At 45.9% G+C, this 14,646-nt stretch overlaps 3 protein-coding genes across 9 annotated transcripts in view; 2 read left to right on the forward strand and 1 right to left on the reverse strand.

Annotated features, from left to right (window-relative positions):
• c8b (complement component 8, beta polypeptide) overlaps window positions 1–2,011 on the forward strand; it is a 43,554-nt gene extending 41,543 nt beyond the window's left edge. The window contains exons 22-27 of the mRNA XM_040170563.2: window positions 156–396; window positions 708–836; window positions 929–1,092; window positions 1,303–1,456; window positions 1,624–1,695; window positions 1,791–2,011. Of these exons, the coding sequence (XP_040026497.2) occupies window positions 156–396; window positions 708–836; window positions 929–1,092; window positions 1,303–1,456; window positions 1,624–1,695; window positions 1,791–1,945 (915 nt within the window). The 3' untranslated portion in view covers window positions 1,946–2,011. The remainder of the gene's footprint in view (window positions 1–155; window positions 397–707; window positions 837–928; window positions 1,093–1,302; window positions 1,457–1,623; window positions 1,696–1,790) is intronic.
• A 200-nt stretch (window positions 2,012–2,211) lies between these two features.
• Window positions 2,212–6,558, reverse strand: c8a (complement component 8, alpha polypeptide). Its single transcript, XM_040170562.2, has 11 exons — window positions 6,327–6,558; window positions 6,102–6,210; window positions 5,561–5,708; window positions 5,313–5,460; window positions 4,909–5,098; window positions 4,645–4,827; window positions 3,832–4,072; window positions 3,617–3,748; window positions 3,324–3,481; window positions 2,914–3,139; window positions 2,212–2,448 (listed from the first exon to the last, which is right to left on the reverse strand). Exons 1-11 carry the CDS (start codon window positions 6,434–6,436, stop codon window positions 2,297–2,299), a joined length of 1,797 nt encoding a protein of 598 aa, XP_040026496.2. The 5' UTR covers window positions 6,437–6,558; the 3' UTR covers window positions 2,212–2,296.
• A 286-nt stretch (window positions 6,559–6,844) lies between these two features.
• On the forward strand, window positions 6,845–14,623 carry LOC120815684 (uncharacterized). Of its 7 annotated transcripts, XM_040170557.2 has the most exons (19): window positions 6,845–7,055; window positions 8,171–9,080; window positions 9,177–9,365; window positions 9,547–10,078; window positions 10,174–10,289; window positions 10,386–10,411; window positions 10,599–10,639; window positions 10,744–10,794; window positions 11,243–11,375; window positions 11,495–11,654; window positions 11,748–11,871; window positions 11,974–12,005; window positions 12,295–12,358; window positions 12,558–12,595; window positions 12,845–12,908; window positions 13,517–13,603; window positions 13,729–13,742; window positions 14,021–14,054; window positions 14,194–14,623. In XM_040170557.2, the coding sequence occupies exons 1-19, from the start codon at window positions 7,047–7,049 to the stop codon at window positions 14,261–14,263; spliced, it is 2,694 nt and encodes an 897-aa protein (XP_040026491.2). In that variant the 5' UTR covers window positions 6,845–7,046; the 3' UTR covers window positions 14,264–14,623. The 7 variants fall into 7 exon arrangements, with proteins under 7 accessions (XP_040026491.2, XP_040026495.2, XP_077955375.1 ...); XM_040170561.2 differs by lacking the exon at window positions 13,729–13,742; XM_078099251.1 differs by lacking the exon at window positions 13,729–13,742 and having other exon boundaries at window positions 6,869–7,055; window positions 10,174–10,265.
• The last annotated feature ends 23 nt before the right edge of the window (window positions 14,624–14,646 follow it).

A 14,646-nucleotide genomic window follows, 5' to 3' on the forward strand; every position in this document is an offset into this window, starting at 1 on the left:
GTCTTTTCTCCAGGCCTCTTTGCAACCTATGTATCTTTAAAAACAAAACAAATGATCAAGATTCATACAAACACACTCATATCTCAAATATCTGCAATTCTAACCTGGAAGCGATGAGGTATTCATCACCTAACTTGCAGCGATTCTTCTCCCAGACCAACAGCTTTGTGAGGGCCAAAGCAGAACTGGAATTGGCCCAGTACATTTTGAAGTCCGATGATTTGATGCTCCACCCTGAGTTCCTGCAGCGTCTGCGCTCTCTGCCACAGACGTATGTCTACGGAGAATACAGACAGATCTACAGGGACTACGGAACCCACTACATCACAGAGGCAGCCCTCGGAGGAGACTACGAATACACCGTCATCCTGAACAAGGAGAAGCTCGAGAAGACAGGTAGTAAATGTTAATGGATGTTGAAACCGAAACACTGCATGTTGGAAGAATGCGTAAAGCTAATTATTATGGGTCAGATACTTGGGTATGGCAGTGACATCATCCACATTCTGGCATCCCTCATCTCCGACACAGACGCCTAGTAATCATTTTTCGTCAAGACAAATTCCCCAATGTGTGACTCAAGTAGCCATGAATGGCTTCTGGTTCTGATTCTGATAAAGAGGTGATAATTAACAATGCAGTGAAATGTCTTCCCTCGGGGCTCAGTATCCTGTAACAGTCCCTGGCTTCCTTTTTTCTTCTTCTAGATTATTCTTTGGATGACTATAAGCGCTGTACTCAGGCCGGCCTTAAGGTCGGGGCCAACATTAAAGGCATTTACGTGGCGCTGGGGATCCAAGGTGGATCCTGTGACGCCCTGCTGAATGAGTTTGGAGGTGAGGTAACACGTTTCGCCGAACGTCCTGCTGAATATGTTCCGTTTGACGTCCGGACACCGATGCCATGAAGTCATTTGGTCTCTCCCCAGAGGACACAGAGCATGGCAGCATGGTGGAGGACTTTGTGTCCGTCGTCAGGGGCGGGAGCAGTGAGACCATCACTGCGTTGGTGTCTAAAAAGCTTCCCACCCCGGAGCTGATGGGGCTCTGGGGCGAGGGCGTACGTTATAACCCTGACTTCATACGCAAAACAGTGAGTTCCTCCGTCTTTCCCCTTCAACATGCAATACTGGAATTTGACGCAGAAACATTTACAAGAGTGGTTCATCGTTGGCACCGGGGGGGTTGGTACAGTTACAAACACGACGTATACAAATAGGCTAAAGGTTCGGCCCTTGTGCTGCTTTTCGGTTGGCTTACTTTTGACGCTACAAAGAACGGGTTGGCGTCGGTTTCTCTTTAGATTCGGCCGCTGTTTGAGCTGGTGATCTCCAGAGACTTCTCCTATCCCGAAATCCTGAAAAGGAACCTGAGGAGAGCGCTGTCAGAGTACCTGGCCGAGGCCAGTCCCTGCCGATGTGCTCCGTGCCGCAACAACGGAGTGGCCGTTTTGAAAGGTACGGAAACAGTTTTTACTGTTTATGACAAAACATATCGAATTCTTTTACTTGTTTAGTTACGGACTGAAAGTGTTCACAGCCTTTATTCATTCATAATAACGTGACTTTGATACCAGTGACGGTAATGATTGTGACAATTGAAATATCTTCATCTCCCTCAACAGGCACCAGGTGTGACTGCGTGTGTCCCGTCGGCTACTCTGGACGAGGCTGTGAGATCACGAGTAGGCGAAAAGGTAACATCTACAGATCCCAAATACAAAACTCTGCATTCGACGTACTTTATGTTCCGCCATGTCAACATGGGCACTGACGCGGACACTTTTGACAGAAATAGCCATTGAAGGCAGCTGGAGCTGCTGGGGTGCGTGGTCGCCCTGCAGTGGGGGAACAATGACGAGGAGTCGACAGTGTAACAACCCGGCGCCCAGCGAAGAAGACCTGGCATGCAGAGGACTGAAGCAGGAGTCCACGGAGTGCTTTTGATATCTGCTCAACAGCCCCGTTGTCAGTCTCGACTTAAAGAATCATTAAAACCCGTTGTTGAAAATAGTTTGAGGTGTGGTGACTCTCATTTTATTTGTTGCTCTTTAGACTGTGACATAAGTCACATAAGTGTGACTTAAGCCGACTAACAGAACGAACTAGACCCGCCTCAAGCACTGACCTGGATTCAGCCTCTGTTACTCGGATTTTAAATTCATATAAAGAATGTACAGTTCTACTCCTCGGACAGAAAGACAAACACTGGATAGTGGAGCATTTTTATTCATTAGAAAACGCTTGTATTATGTCCACGCAGCCCTCAACGGCTTCACACTGGAACCAGCGTGACTTTTAACAGCGTTGAGCCTGAGAGGAGGAGCCCGGGCAGGTTGTTCCACCGCCGTCAGGAGCAGGATTATCACAGGTTCTGGTCCGGGTCTTCTTCCCTGATGAGCAGGAGGACCAGGCCCCCCAGCATGACCACGACCCATCTGTCGGGGCGTCTATTCAGGAAAAATCAAGGGGCTTTGCGGTTAAACAAACACATACGCTAAGATTATATTTGTATTCAATCACATCCTTTTTGAAGGTTTTTTTATAGCTAACAAAATGTAAAAATGATTTAAAATTAAGGTACAGCATGATACATTTAGTTATTTACGTACACACATATTTAATTGAATGATAAAAGGCCAGATTGTTTGTTCTTTGGGACCTTAAAGAACCAGCTCTTGTTGTTGAGCTCATTTTACGCCCCTATATTTACTTCACAAAACAAGACTTAGAAGTATGAGACTGCATGCAACATTGTGAATTACTAAGAAGAAACCAATTATTTCAGGCCTCAGGCGGAGGATGGTTGGCTTCGCTTAGCGCAGCTTAAAGGCGCGAAAACGGGAAGAAGGAGCTTGATTTCAGTTTCATTTTATGTGTTCACCTCCGCTACCTTCGCTCACGCCAAGTCTCACCTTTCCTGAGAGTCTCTTCGCAGGCCTTTCCCTGGAAGCCCGGCTTGCAGACGCATCGGCAGGACGTCCCGGTTAGGACAGGGATGCCGTTGTGCCTGCAGGGGGCGCAGCGACAGGAGTCAAACTGCCGCTGATACTCGTCCCAGCCCCTCTCCAAGTTGGCCAGTCTTGCACCTACATGGTCGGCGGCTGTACTGAGGCGCACAAGCTCATAAATTGGCATGGTCTGCGCCGCGAGGGATGTGGGACAAAGACAGGAAGAGATTAAAAAGTTAATGCTCAGCAAGTGACGACACCAGCGAAAGCTCAAGAGCAGCGCGAGGTCAAAAATCCAGTGAGTGAACCATCAACATTTCGTTTTTTGTTCTGTTTTAGAGGATGTCGGTGTCAAACTCTTTCCATTGAGTCACCTCATATTCGATGAGCGTTGGGTTGTATCTGAGGGACGCTCCCCAGCTCCTGTAGGTGTCGGGGTTCCTGATGGCCAACAGGCCCGCGCTGCTGTGCGTGACTCCCCCTTTCACCAGACTGACAATGTCCACGATCTCGGCTGAATCGGAGTCGTTGGCTGCATTTCAAAAGAAAATGAATCACAAGCTCTGACGAGGCATTTGGGCAACAATCATTCGTATCACTTTTCAGTTCAATTGAAGTGAGTTACAAATATGCCAAAACGACTCAGAACTCGATTTTGATTTCTCACTTCGATGAGTACTTCTTTCCTTTCTGCAAACGTTTCCTTTCACTTTGAGGTCTACATTTACATTGGTGGAGAGGTTCTGGGACAGACCGATAGAGGCGCCTAAGCAAACACCAGCTTGTTCAGCCTCCGTATCTGTAAGAGTTGTGAAAGAGAGTGAATAAAGGTCACTTCCTGTCAAATGACTTTGATCAATAAAAGTGGAAAGCCCACAGTACTTGACTCTGCCATGGCCGTTTTGTTGAGAACCACAACATATTCGAGGGTTCCTCCCATTGTTCCCTCCGTGACGTAGTGGGTGCCAAATGTGTTGAAGAAGCGGGAGTACGTCCCGAAATGGTACTGCTCGGGCAGCTCCATCAGTGAAACGTAGAACTCTTCATCAAGCATCAGCTTATTACTTCTCATTTTGAAGTGGGCTGTTTGCACTTTGGAAAAAAGCCTAACGAAGCCTAGTTCCTGAAGACAAAAAGACAAGGAACAGAAATAATAATAACCAAACAGTTTAATTAAACTGGAATAAGAAGATAACCCGAATCCCAAACAATGTTGGCTCTTTTGGTTATACACACCCCAAAATAAACGCTGTTTAAAGGAAGTTTGATACACGCATTTCCTAACCCTCATCTTACTGTTTAACATGAAGCCAAGTTGAGAGACTGATTAGCTTAGCATAAGTAATGAAAACGGGGAAACCATGAAGGCATAATCCCTCAAATGCCAATTTAAATTCAGCCGGCTGCTGGCTCTGTACAAAGGAAAATGACCGACAGATTTACAGATAACGTGGTAAAATATATCCGGTCTAGTCTGTACAAAACAGATGCTGGAAGGCAGATTTAGTTTCTTTTGGACGGAGCCGGGCTCGGAATTTCCCTGTTTATTATTCATGGTAATCCAAGTTTTAATCTTATCTTCTAACTCCAAGGCGAGAAAGCAAACAAGCATATTTATTTTCCAAAATGCCAGACTATTTCTTTAAAGAACCATAAACAACTCTGACATCAAACAATCCATCAATGAATCAATACCTGGCTATTATATTGCGTTACGTTGTTGAAGAACTCTGATTCAGAACTTCCACTCAGTCCCACTTCCACTTTATAGATCCCAAGGGTGACACCGCCGTTGGCAGAACTCATCGTTTTCCTGGCATTCAGCAGGCTCACAGCATCGGTGAAGTAGTCCTGTGAGCCCTCTGACGTAGCTTCAGCCTGTGAAGGGTGAAATCGGGTCAAAATGTCTAAAACAGCCCTTTTGTCAAATCAAACAAAATAATAATTAATAATAACTACCACAAATTGGTATGTGTGGTAGTTGTGAGGTTTCCTGTAGTTCTTTTCGTCTTCGTTGTAGCGCAGGTTTTCACAGACTGCTTCATAAATGAATTTTCTCCATTCACCATTATAGACGTATTCACACTTTCCTCCAAAGTAATTCGAGTCGAGCACTCGATCCACAAAGTCTCCAGTCAAGACGTTGTAGCTACAGGCAAAAAAGAATAATTCAATCTAAGTTAGGAATAATTATCTTAGGCACATGTCAAACAAACAAAATTGTGCTGTGATTTGTTTACATTCCTAAAGTCTGAAAGCAATTTGTTAATCAAAGAATACTGACGTGTAGGCTGATTGAAACGATTTTTTTACCCACTGTCGTGGTATCTCAACGGCATTTGCTTCTGCAATTCTGTATTTACCCCTGAGTGCCGCGTTCAGCACTGGGGATCGGCAGTAAGGTCGAACACTTGTCACCCCTCCGGTTGACGACTTCACAGCCGTCTTCGTCGGAAAAGTCGTTGCAGTCTGATTCTCCGTTGCAGCGAAGGGACTGGCTGATGCAGCGACCTGGACAAGACAGAGAGGCGTTTTTTTACGTGTATGGTGGAGGTGGTGCGCGGAGGAAACACCCTCAGCTTTAAGAGACTTCGCTGTTGGTGGGACTTGCCTGTTTCTTTGCAGGTAAATCTCTCTCCACAGTAATCCGTCACCAGACACTCCGTTGCTGCTGACGGACATGCCAGCTTTTCCCACAGGGACTCAACGCACTCTGTGCCACCGAACTGGGAGGGCTTCTCCATGCGCCGGAAACGGCCCTGAGACAGAGTTATTATCATAATAATAATCATTGTTGAGCTTAAGACAGAACGTCACTGACTGTTTAGGCCACACGCTCTGATGTTCACAGTGATGCAGTTGAAATCATATTGATTCAACAAATGTTATTTTCTATGTTGCATTAAGTAGCTGTGCTGCTTTTATTATTTACAGTTTACAATATATCCAAAGACAACGAAGAACCACCTTTTATTGGAGCAGAAGAGGAGAGTTTAGCTAATCCTTCTATTGATTATCTCCTTTACATTTCGGTCTGACCTTCCACACTGAAAACTGTCTGAACTCCACCTGTTTTAGAGAGGGTTCTAGTTCTGGAAGTTGTAATCATAGTTTTCATTCATCTTCAATTTCTTGAAAAAAAACAACATTACCTTCTGGTCTGTGCAGGAGTCACAGGACGTCCAAGATGACCAGGCCTGCAGTTGACAGTTGATGGGTGCTGGTCTGTTTACAGCTCTGGCCCTCCTCGACCCAGCCATACTGGGAACCATAAATGTACATTACAATCTATGTTTTCCTTTGATACCTAACGTGCAAGACATAGACAGAAACATTATGCGTGGAATTAAGAGATGTTGAACCGAGGAATACTTCACCTGTAATCAGAAGGTGTCCATGGGCTCCTGTACGTATTCACAATGGGAATAAAGTTTGCCGTCAGAAGCAGTGTGCATACAGCCAGAAGTAACTTAATAAATGTCCCCATTCTGAAAATGAGTTGCTAGTCCTTAGGAGCAAAACACCACATCACAAAACACCCGTGTCGAGATTTCTACCACTGCAGTTCTGACCAACGACTGTGAATGATTGATCAAAAGTAAACACATGCTCTTACAACAGTTTGGGAGGTTTTTTTTAACGATCTATAACCCCCATTTCTCATCTTCCCCCTTCATGAACTCAAACACAGCCACAAAATGTCCCGTGGGTTTAATGTAACATTGACAAAATACAAAAAAGATTAACACCTCAAAATGAACTAAAACGTTCTCTTACTTAAAATATTATACTAATCCATTGAATATTATTATTTGCCCTATTACCATTATTAGTCATATTTTCATTATTGTTATTAAAGCACTTGATACATATCCACTCCCTTTGCTTCTGATTTGACAAATACGCCTCGTGAACGCGCACGTCATGAGGTCACGCGCAGCACGCAGGTGCGCATCGGCCGCATCTCACGGCGGCGCTTTTCAAATTGTTTGATTTAGCGTCTACATTGTGCGCTATTCATCACGCCAAAGTTATCAACGCAGCCCGCCGCGTCCCAAATGTACAAAGCTGAACAGGGATGAACGAAGCGAGCCGCAATGGAAGAGGTAACCTTCAAAGATATCCTTCTTAACGTTAATTGAGTTAGCCGACGTTACATGGAGGTAATGTTAGCCTCTGCTAGCCGTTAGCTACCCGGTGTGTGATCTTATAGTAACGTTAAAAGGTCACCTCATACAAACTGCAAAATATTTTTTCGTTGACTTCTTATGCTGGTTATGCAGATAGAACAGATATCTCTGAGGTATTAAGCATTAAATAAAATATACTGCACATCTTTAACAAATTGGGTAACATCATAGTTTGAAAAGTACTTAGTGTTAATCTGGATCAACAAATCCAGATTTGTTGCGTTCTTATTTTTTGTCTTTTTCTTGTTTAGGTTGTTTTGTTTATTGTTAGAAATATTCTTACTCAACACCGGTGTAAAATCATTAAACAGGACATTTTTTGATGCTTTCAAGCAGGAGACAGAATTGACCCCTACAGGTCATGTTCCAAGGCTATTCACAGGTTTTCTTCTTCGGTGGTGAAATATATAGAAGGAAAAAAACTCATGTGATCTGCCTTTGGTGTAGACGATCATCTTTGGCACCACAATATTCTAAACGTCGACGCACAAACGTCTTGATTTATCAGATGACCCTGAACGCAATGACCTCTGTGTGAGAGAGCAAAGACTTTCTGTCTTCTAAGTAATACTGACTAAAGTGGAACATTTATTTAAGTTTTTACCCATCATGATTCCCAAAATCCTGAGCTGCCTGAAAAGTTCAAACTCCAAACATATTGGCTTTACAATGATAGAAGATACAATAAACCAGCTAATTTAACTGGAACACCAGGATTTTCTTTGAAGGGTAAAAAAAGAGGCTCAGTGAATCATCTAAATCAAGATCATTAAGACTAATTAAAGTTGTGCACAGAGAAACATTGCCTTCACCGCCAATGTACTGCTGGGAAGTCAGAATTATTAAGAGACATTAGATACACCAATGAGAAAATGCTTACTGCAATTTTGGTGAACCAAAAAACCTATGAGGTCATTATTGTCAGCTTGGGGAGTTCTCTCCTTAAATCCACCATCAATTAAACTGTCCATGTAATCTCTCTCAATCTATCAATTCCTGAATTTCACTTTTTCATTTTTCTTTCAATGGAGGGACTGAGCAACTTCAAAGCTCTGAGGGCCAAGTTTCAGGAGGAGGCTCTCCTCGCTCGATCCAAAGCCAGTCGGCCAGCTGTTTCAGAGAAACCCAAGCGCTTTTCTCCTCCTGGAGGTCACTGCTGCTCCGTGGTCAGCGGTATTAACGTCGCTCTAGAAAACCACCCGCCGGTGGTTCCCCGGGTCATCTTCAGAGACGATCTGCGGGCTTCCGGAGGCAGGCGACCAATTTCCTTTCCCCCGCGACCTCAGCAGACCTCCCCGCCTTCTCCCCCGGGTAATGGAGACGCCACAACGAGGCAGTCCCTCAGGGACCGACACATGCCTCTAGTTCTCCCTGTCCTGCCTGTAAAAGAGCGAAAGACTGAGCTGCCAGCCCAAAAGGAGCACAAAGGGGAACCGGAGCCCTGGCGAGAAGTCCCGCCGCAAACGAAAATCAAGAAGAAGCCTCTGCTGCTTCCTTTCAAGTCAGCCAAAGTGTCAAAGGTCAGCGCACAGAATGGAGAGGGGCCTACGTATGCTGATTTGACCACCAGGCCCTGCAGCGCTCCCGGTGAGTTCCCCTCGGTGGAAAGGCAAACCGCAGAAGGCGGCGTTTTGCTCCGCGACGAGCAATCTCCCGAGTTCCCCGTCGCCGACATCCCGATCACCCCTCCTCCCGCGGAGACGAGCGGCGATTCCAACAACAAATTCGTGAGCACCCTGGAGAGGGCCAAGAAGAGGTTTTCCAGCAGGCAGGTGCCAACCGCCGCCAAACCTAAGAACTGGCGTTGTCCTGACTTCGCCCCGAGAGACGGGGGCCTTCATTCGCTGCCAGGTGGCGTCGGGGAACCCGAGCTTCCCGTACCCTCGCCGCTCCACTGTCTGTCGGCCCGGCCTTTCTCCAAAGTAAACCCCTCTGCACACAGTAAGCATTGCTCCATGACAACTATTTTCTTCCTGACCGTCTTCTTTCAATGAATTTTTGTTTACATTTGCTATAATGGCTTTTCCCAATGACTAGGGTCTGCGTGGGATAAGCAGTTTGCCAGGGATAAATCTCATCCCCCTGTCAGGGCCGGTAAACCTCGTTCACCCTCGGCTCCTCGAGAGAGGCCGCTACCTGACTGGAGGTCACTGGGGCCGCAGCCGCCTAAGCCCCCCAGGCCTCCGTCGGTAGACGTCACCTGTTACCTCCGACACACACTTCGCGGTATTTTGACTTACTACTACTTTACTTTTGCCCCCCATCTGCCAATTTTGTGGCTACAGACTGAAAAATGTGACGGCGACAGGTTGTTGGACACTGTGTATTACACCTGCTGCTGTTTTGTTTTGTGGTTAGGTTGAACATCTGCTCAAGTGCTGATTTTTGTTTTACATTCTTTTTATAGTGTCACCAGGTCTTCGAGCACCAAACGAGGAGCCAAAAGCCGTGCCCCCGTCCGTGTCCCACTATGTTCTAGACGCTCCAGAGTTTCCAGACTTTGAGAACTCGCAGATGGAAACGACCCAGAGCGAGGCTTTTGACATTGCTTCACTAGAACTGGAGGCCTTTGACTTAGTCAGCACCGACCTTCCTGTACCAGAGGACCGCCGGCTCATCTGTTTCAAGGAACCCGACTCACCGGTGTGTGATCCTCCGGAGCCCCATTTCACCACCGGCATCCGAGACCTGAACCTTGGCAGTCAACGCATACTGCCCCTCGATCCAGCCAGCTTCCCTGAACCAATAAACTTCTCAGCTTTCCCACAGCTTGCCGCGTCAGAGCGATGGGCTCAAAGGGAGGAGGTGATCGTAGATCCTCTTTCTAGCACTCAAGCTGATGAGTCAGATGCGGGAGATGCTGAGTCCCACTCTGCTACGCAGGAAACCGACAGTGGGAGCCACACAGGGTTGAATGACGTGATTCAATCGCACGCGAGGTGAAGCGCAAACATACTTTAGTTATAAATGTTTCAGTGTGTTTCACCTGATCATTTCCCGTTCCTGTACAATGTGGTTGTTTGCTCCCCTCTAGTGTATCGCGACAGGACAGTTACAACGACGCGTGGAATAACGTGTATGAGGATGTTGACAATGTCAACAAATTGTTCTCGGGCCAGAACTCGCGTAAGCTAAAGGGCAGTCTGAAGAGTAAGAATGTTATCGCATAATCAGTTTCTTCTTGATCATGAGCTTGAGTTTTTTTTTTATCCTTGTCTAACTTCCTTGTTTAACCATCTTTCACAGATCCGTATGCGCACAACCACCCTACGGTAAATATATATTATATAATATATATATATATATATATATATGTTTTTAGCTATGCCTGATCTGCTTTTTTTTAGTACGCAATAAAAAGTTTGGTTTATGGCCGGAGGTGTGCAATGAACAAACAATGCCCGCTGTTCTCTTCAACCATCATCTGTGGTCAATTATATATCCTCTGATTATTTGAAGAAGGAGGAGGCGTGTCTTCACATATGGCCGCGGAATCCGTGGTATGTCCTGTTTTTTAACTTTTATGTTCCATCAAAGACTTTTGTATTTGTCATCTATAAGGCAGCCAATGATGTTTTCTTTTACTGTGGTACTCAAACTGCAGGGGCACCGTGTCCGGAGAACACGCTCAGCTGGTACATAACTATGTCCACAGGTATGTTGGTCACAGCCATTAATACGCTTATGTTTTCATTTTGGAAATTTATTTTTGTTCTGTTACTCAGTTACTTTGCATTTCAAGTGTTACCTGTTGTCTTTATGAAAAATATACATATTGCGCATGTCATACACTAGCTTCTCATGCGCATATGCGGCACCCACAATACTACATTCAGGAGTGGACAGCTATTGTTTATTCATCCCTGATTTTATTTCTTTGTTTTGATTTTCCCCTTTCTGTTGGAGTGACCACTATCTGATGTTCTCTCTGTGCTTTGTACATAACACCTAAATATCATGTGTACCAAGACTACATACAACTGTAAAATGGTCATAGAAAGTGACTGTCTGAAAATGCACTTTGTCATGTTGTTGAAAACAAAATAAAAAGTGAGTTTAAAAAAAAATATATATATATACATATTTAACCCATTTGTTTTCAGTCAAGGCCGCCAGAGCCCCAACAATGCTGACCTTAAAGAACAGCGGAAGAGGGAAAAGCAGCGACTGGAGAAGGACAAAAAAGTCCAAAAAGAAAGGGAGAAGAAGGAAAATGAAATGAAAAAGAAGTTCAAAGTAAGTTCGGCCGCCTGCTTCTGAAAGACCTGTCTGTCTTCTCGCATCATCATCAATGATTGACATGCACTCCCCTCTGAGATCCGTCCCACTCTCATTAGCAAAATGTGACTCTCTAGGTGACCGGCGAAGAGGAGGCCATGTACCACGCCAAGGTGATCGCGGCGAGCAAGGTCCGCAAGCACGACCTGCCGGTGCAGAGCGGGGACACCGTCAGCATCATTCGCACCACCAGCTGCCCCAAAGGCCGATGGCTGGCCCGGGACGCCAACCACAAGTGTGAGTCCTGACTCGTTAACGTGGGGGGGGGATTTCATTTCCCCCATCCTCCCCACGCGTGGTCAGTAACCGCTCCGTCCCGGCTGTTGGCAGATGGTTATATCTCCGTGATGAACGTGGAACTGAACATCAAGGAGATGCTGGAGCTCGGCAAGAAGGCCCAAGCAGCCGGACGAGGGGGCAACCCGGAGGGAGACACCATCAGCATTGGGAGCAGGTACTGCCAGGGATGCTTTTGGTCTTCTCCACCCGGCCCGTCGATATGCGCACGTCACCGCTCACTCATATTGTTTCTTTCTTTTTGTCTTTGTTTTCGCAGATCCTCGGCCCAGCCGGTGCTAACGAGCAGCTGTAAGTGCCAGTGGCCTCGCTTAAAGTACATAGATCTGTGGTTAACTCTCACCCCATCTCAAAGAGCCCCCCCCCCGCGGCCCGATGGGTAACTGTCTGGTGTAGTGTGTGACTCGATGACTCCAGAGAACCAAATAACTTTGGGCTTGTGTTCGCGGCGGCTTGTTGTTCTGTCATTGTGGAGGTATTTCGATGCGAGCTGGCCGGTTTGAGTGTACCCCCCCCCCCTGCCAAAAACACCTACCGCCAGCAGGCGCGCTGTGCTTAATCCAACGTGTGTCTTCTTCAGTCACAGATGACAGTGAAGAGTGGGCCTGTGAAGATGAGACCCTCTCCCCCTCCAGTGAAAGCCAGTCAGTACGCTCCTCTTCCGGTGGCTTGAATGTTGCTTTAGAATGTTGCTTTTTACTCAGTTATTTCCTGGAGGAATGCTAGAAACTGTTACCACATCAAAGTGCAGATTAGTATTTTTCTAAAAGATGTGATTGAAATGGATGTGGCGCACCGTGTGTAGTGTGTGTAATTGCTTCTCTTCCTCTTCCCTCTGTGTAGTAGCTATCCCCATCAGACGGCCTCACTGCCCGAGATGTGTGAGTATGTCTTGCATCCGGCCCTCTTTTGAAGTGAAAACATGAGAACAGACACCCCCCTCAGCCCCCCTCCTCTCAGCCGTCTGGCTTAAAGGGAAATGCCAGCTTAGCCTGTGGTTGTTTCATGTTATGTTTTGACATATGGTGGACTGTAAAACGCCTTTTTTGATGTGCCCAATGCCGCCTCCTCCTCACTGCCTCCCTCTTCTGTCGTACCCCCCCTCTGCCCCTCATGCCTCTCTTTGACAGCATGTGGCCATGTCAGCGCCCCGCAAACTCTCAGCGACGCCAACCTGGAAGACCTACACACTCAGTGAGTTTCAAAGTGGGACGCCTTGGCTCGTTTTCTCTTGTTTACCCATAAGTGTGTAACGTGTGACGTGTGTGCATACCGAGCTATTTCTTTGAGTAACTGAATATGAAACATTTTGAAAGAAGCCAAATGAAGCTACAGACCTGGTTCGCTCTCCTTTTTTATGAGACCAAAAACAGATTGTGCAGTTGTTGACGCACCAAACTGGAGCCGCAAATAACAGCTGGTGAAGATTATTCCTCAACGAATCTTTAAAATGCTAAATGTGGAGAAGCACCTTTTTATCATTTCCCAGAACTGAAGTTGAGGTATTCAAATTGCTTGTTGTGTTCCACCAGCAGGCTGCATCACAAAGCTAATGGATTTACTTCAGCACATCTGAGACGCTGAAACCAATCTTTGCGCTTTAAAAATATATTTTGATTTAATGGCCTCAAATTTGAACAGTGTACTTAAGACCACCAATTCAAATCCAAAGTTTTACTTTTTTGTTTTTCGTCAATGTTACTGAAAGGGATCGTAATATATGGTATAGGTACCCCTCGCTCCCTGTATGCCACTGGTTAGTATAAAAATAGTCCTAACAGTGTCTTGTCTTCCATATTTAGAACCAGACACGAGGCGCTGCAGAAACTCGCCATCTTCTTTCAGCACAGTAGAGAGGAGTCAGATGACATCCCCGCGACCCCTGCAAAGTATGATATTCTCCATGACCTCGTCTACGACTTTACCTCTTTAACCTGCATCTACAGATGCGGTCATATTCAAAATATGCAATCGGCAACCATTTTAATGCTTTTTATCTCTTTCCGATGCACAGTGCCAAAAAATCAGGTGAGTTTACAGTTGTTTTTTTGTTTTTTTTCTTCTTATGACTCCACTGTTGTCACCACTCGTGTCACTCACACTGATAACGGGGAAGCTAATAGTGGGACACCCGTAATCTCTTACAGGGCTCGATAGGCAGGTTGGCGTCATGCCCGTAATGGGGAAATGACTTGTTGCCCCGTGTGTCTCACTGGTGTAACCCGGGGACGCGGCACAGATCGCAGAGACTCTTTCAATTCATTCGTTGGTTAATGTGACATCTGTGTCTGCTCGTCTCCACCCAGACTTCTTGTGTGGCGTTGAGGAGCCTCCGTTGCCGTGAGTACAGACGGGTTTCCTTGTAACCACCAAGTGGGAGCTCGTCTCCCGTTTTTGATCTCTAATTGATTTTAGTACGTGTAGATTGAACGTGCGGTTGTTTGGAATCCTCCTCCTGAACTGTGATGCTTTGTGACAGTGAACAGAAGGTTGACTTCCCAGAGGTGGAACTCCTTCCTCCCCCGCCGCTGTACGCAGACGCCTTCTGATCGGCCATGCAAGGAACCCTGAAGAACATCTGCCACCGAGAGCAGAATGCCACGCCGCTGGAAAGGATCCTGCACGGTGCAGAATGGAAACGATTGTGAAATGAAGCAGCTGATGTGACCACTATAATTATTTCAGAGTTTCCCCGTTTAGGTTGTTGTCCATATTTCACCTTATATTCTACACCGTTGCTGTTAAAGGAGCACGCTAAATCATTGCACTTAGGTCAAAGAGCCATGTCATAAAGTAGCCACTAGTCACTTGTGAAGCTTACGATTTAAGGATTTGTTTGTGAATTTGTTTTTTTGGATTTGGGGTTTTCTTTTGTTAATGTGTTGCATTTAATAAATATTTGTTTTTGATTGTTTTGTTTTGGGGTGACATC

The sequence above is a fragment of the Gasterosteus aculeatus genome, chromosome 3, assembly GCF_964276395.1.
Source record: "Gasterosteus aculeatus chromosome 3, fGasAcu3.hap1.1, whole genome shotgun sequence".
NCBI lineage: Eukaryota > Metazoa > Chordata > Actinopteri > Perciformes > Gasterosteidae > Gasterosteus > Gasterosteus aculeatus.

Bases quoted from the DNA above. Each gene is read 5' to 3' on its own strand.
- c8a (XM_040170562.2), bottom strand. From the start codon at position 6,436: ATGGGGACATTTATTAAGTTACTTCTGGCTGTATGCACACTGCTTCTG. The intron at 5,709-6,101 runs GTAATGTTGTTT...ACTCTGTCTCAG, and splicing joins ACTCCTGCACAGACCAGAAG to GGCCGTTTCCGGCGCATGGA. The intron at 3,482-3,616 runs GTGAGAAATCAA...TTTGAAATGCAG, and splicing joins GGAAAGAAGTACTCATCGAA to CCAACGACTCCGATTCAGCC.
- LOC120815684 (XM_078099249.1), top strand. The intron at 10,795-11,242 runs GTATGTTGGTCA...ATTTGTTTTCAG, and splicing joins GTACATAACTATGTCCACAG to TCAAGGCCGCCAGAGCCCCA. The intron at 11,376-11,494 runs GTAAGTTCGGCC...GTGACTCTCTAG, and splicing joins AAATGAAAAAGAAGTTCAAA to GTGACCGGCGAAGAGGAGGC.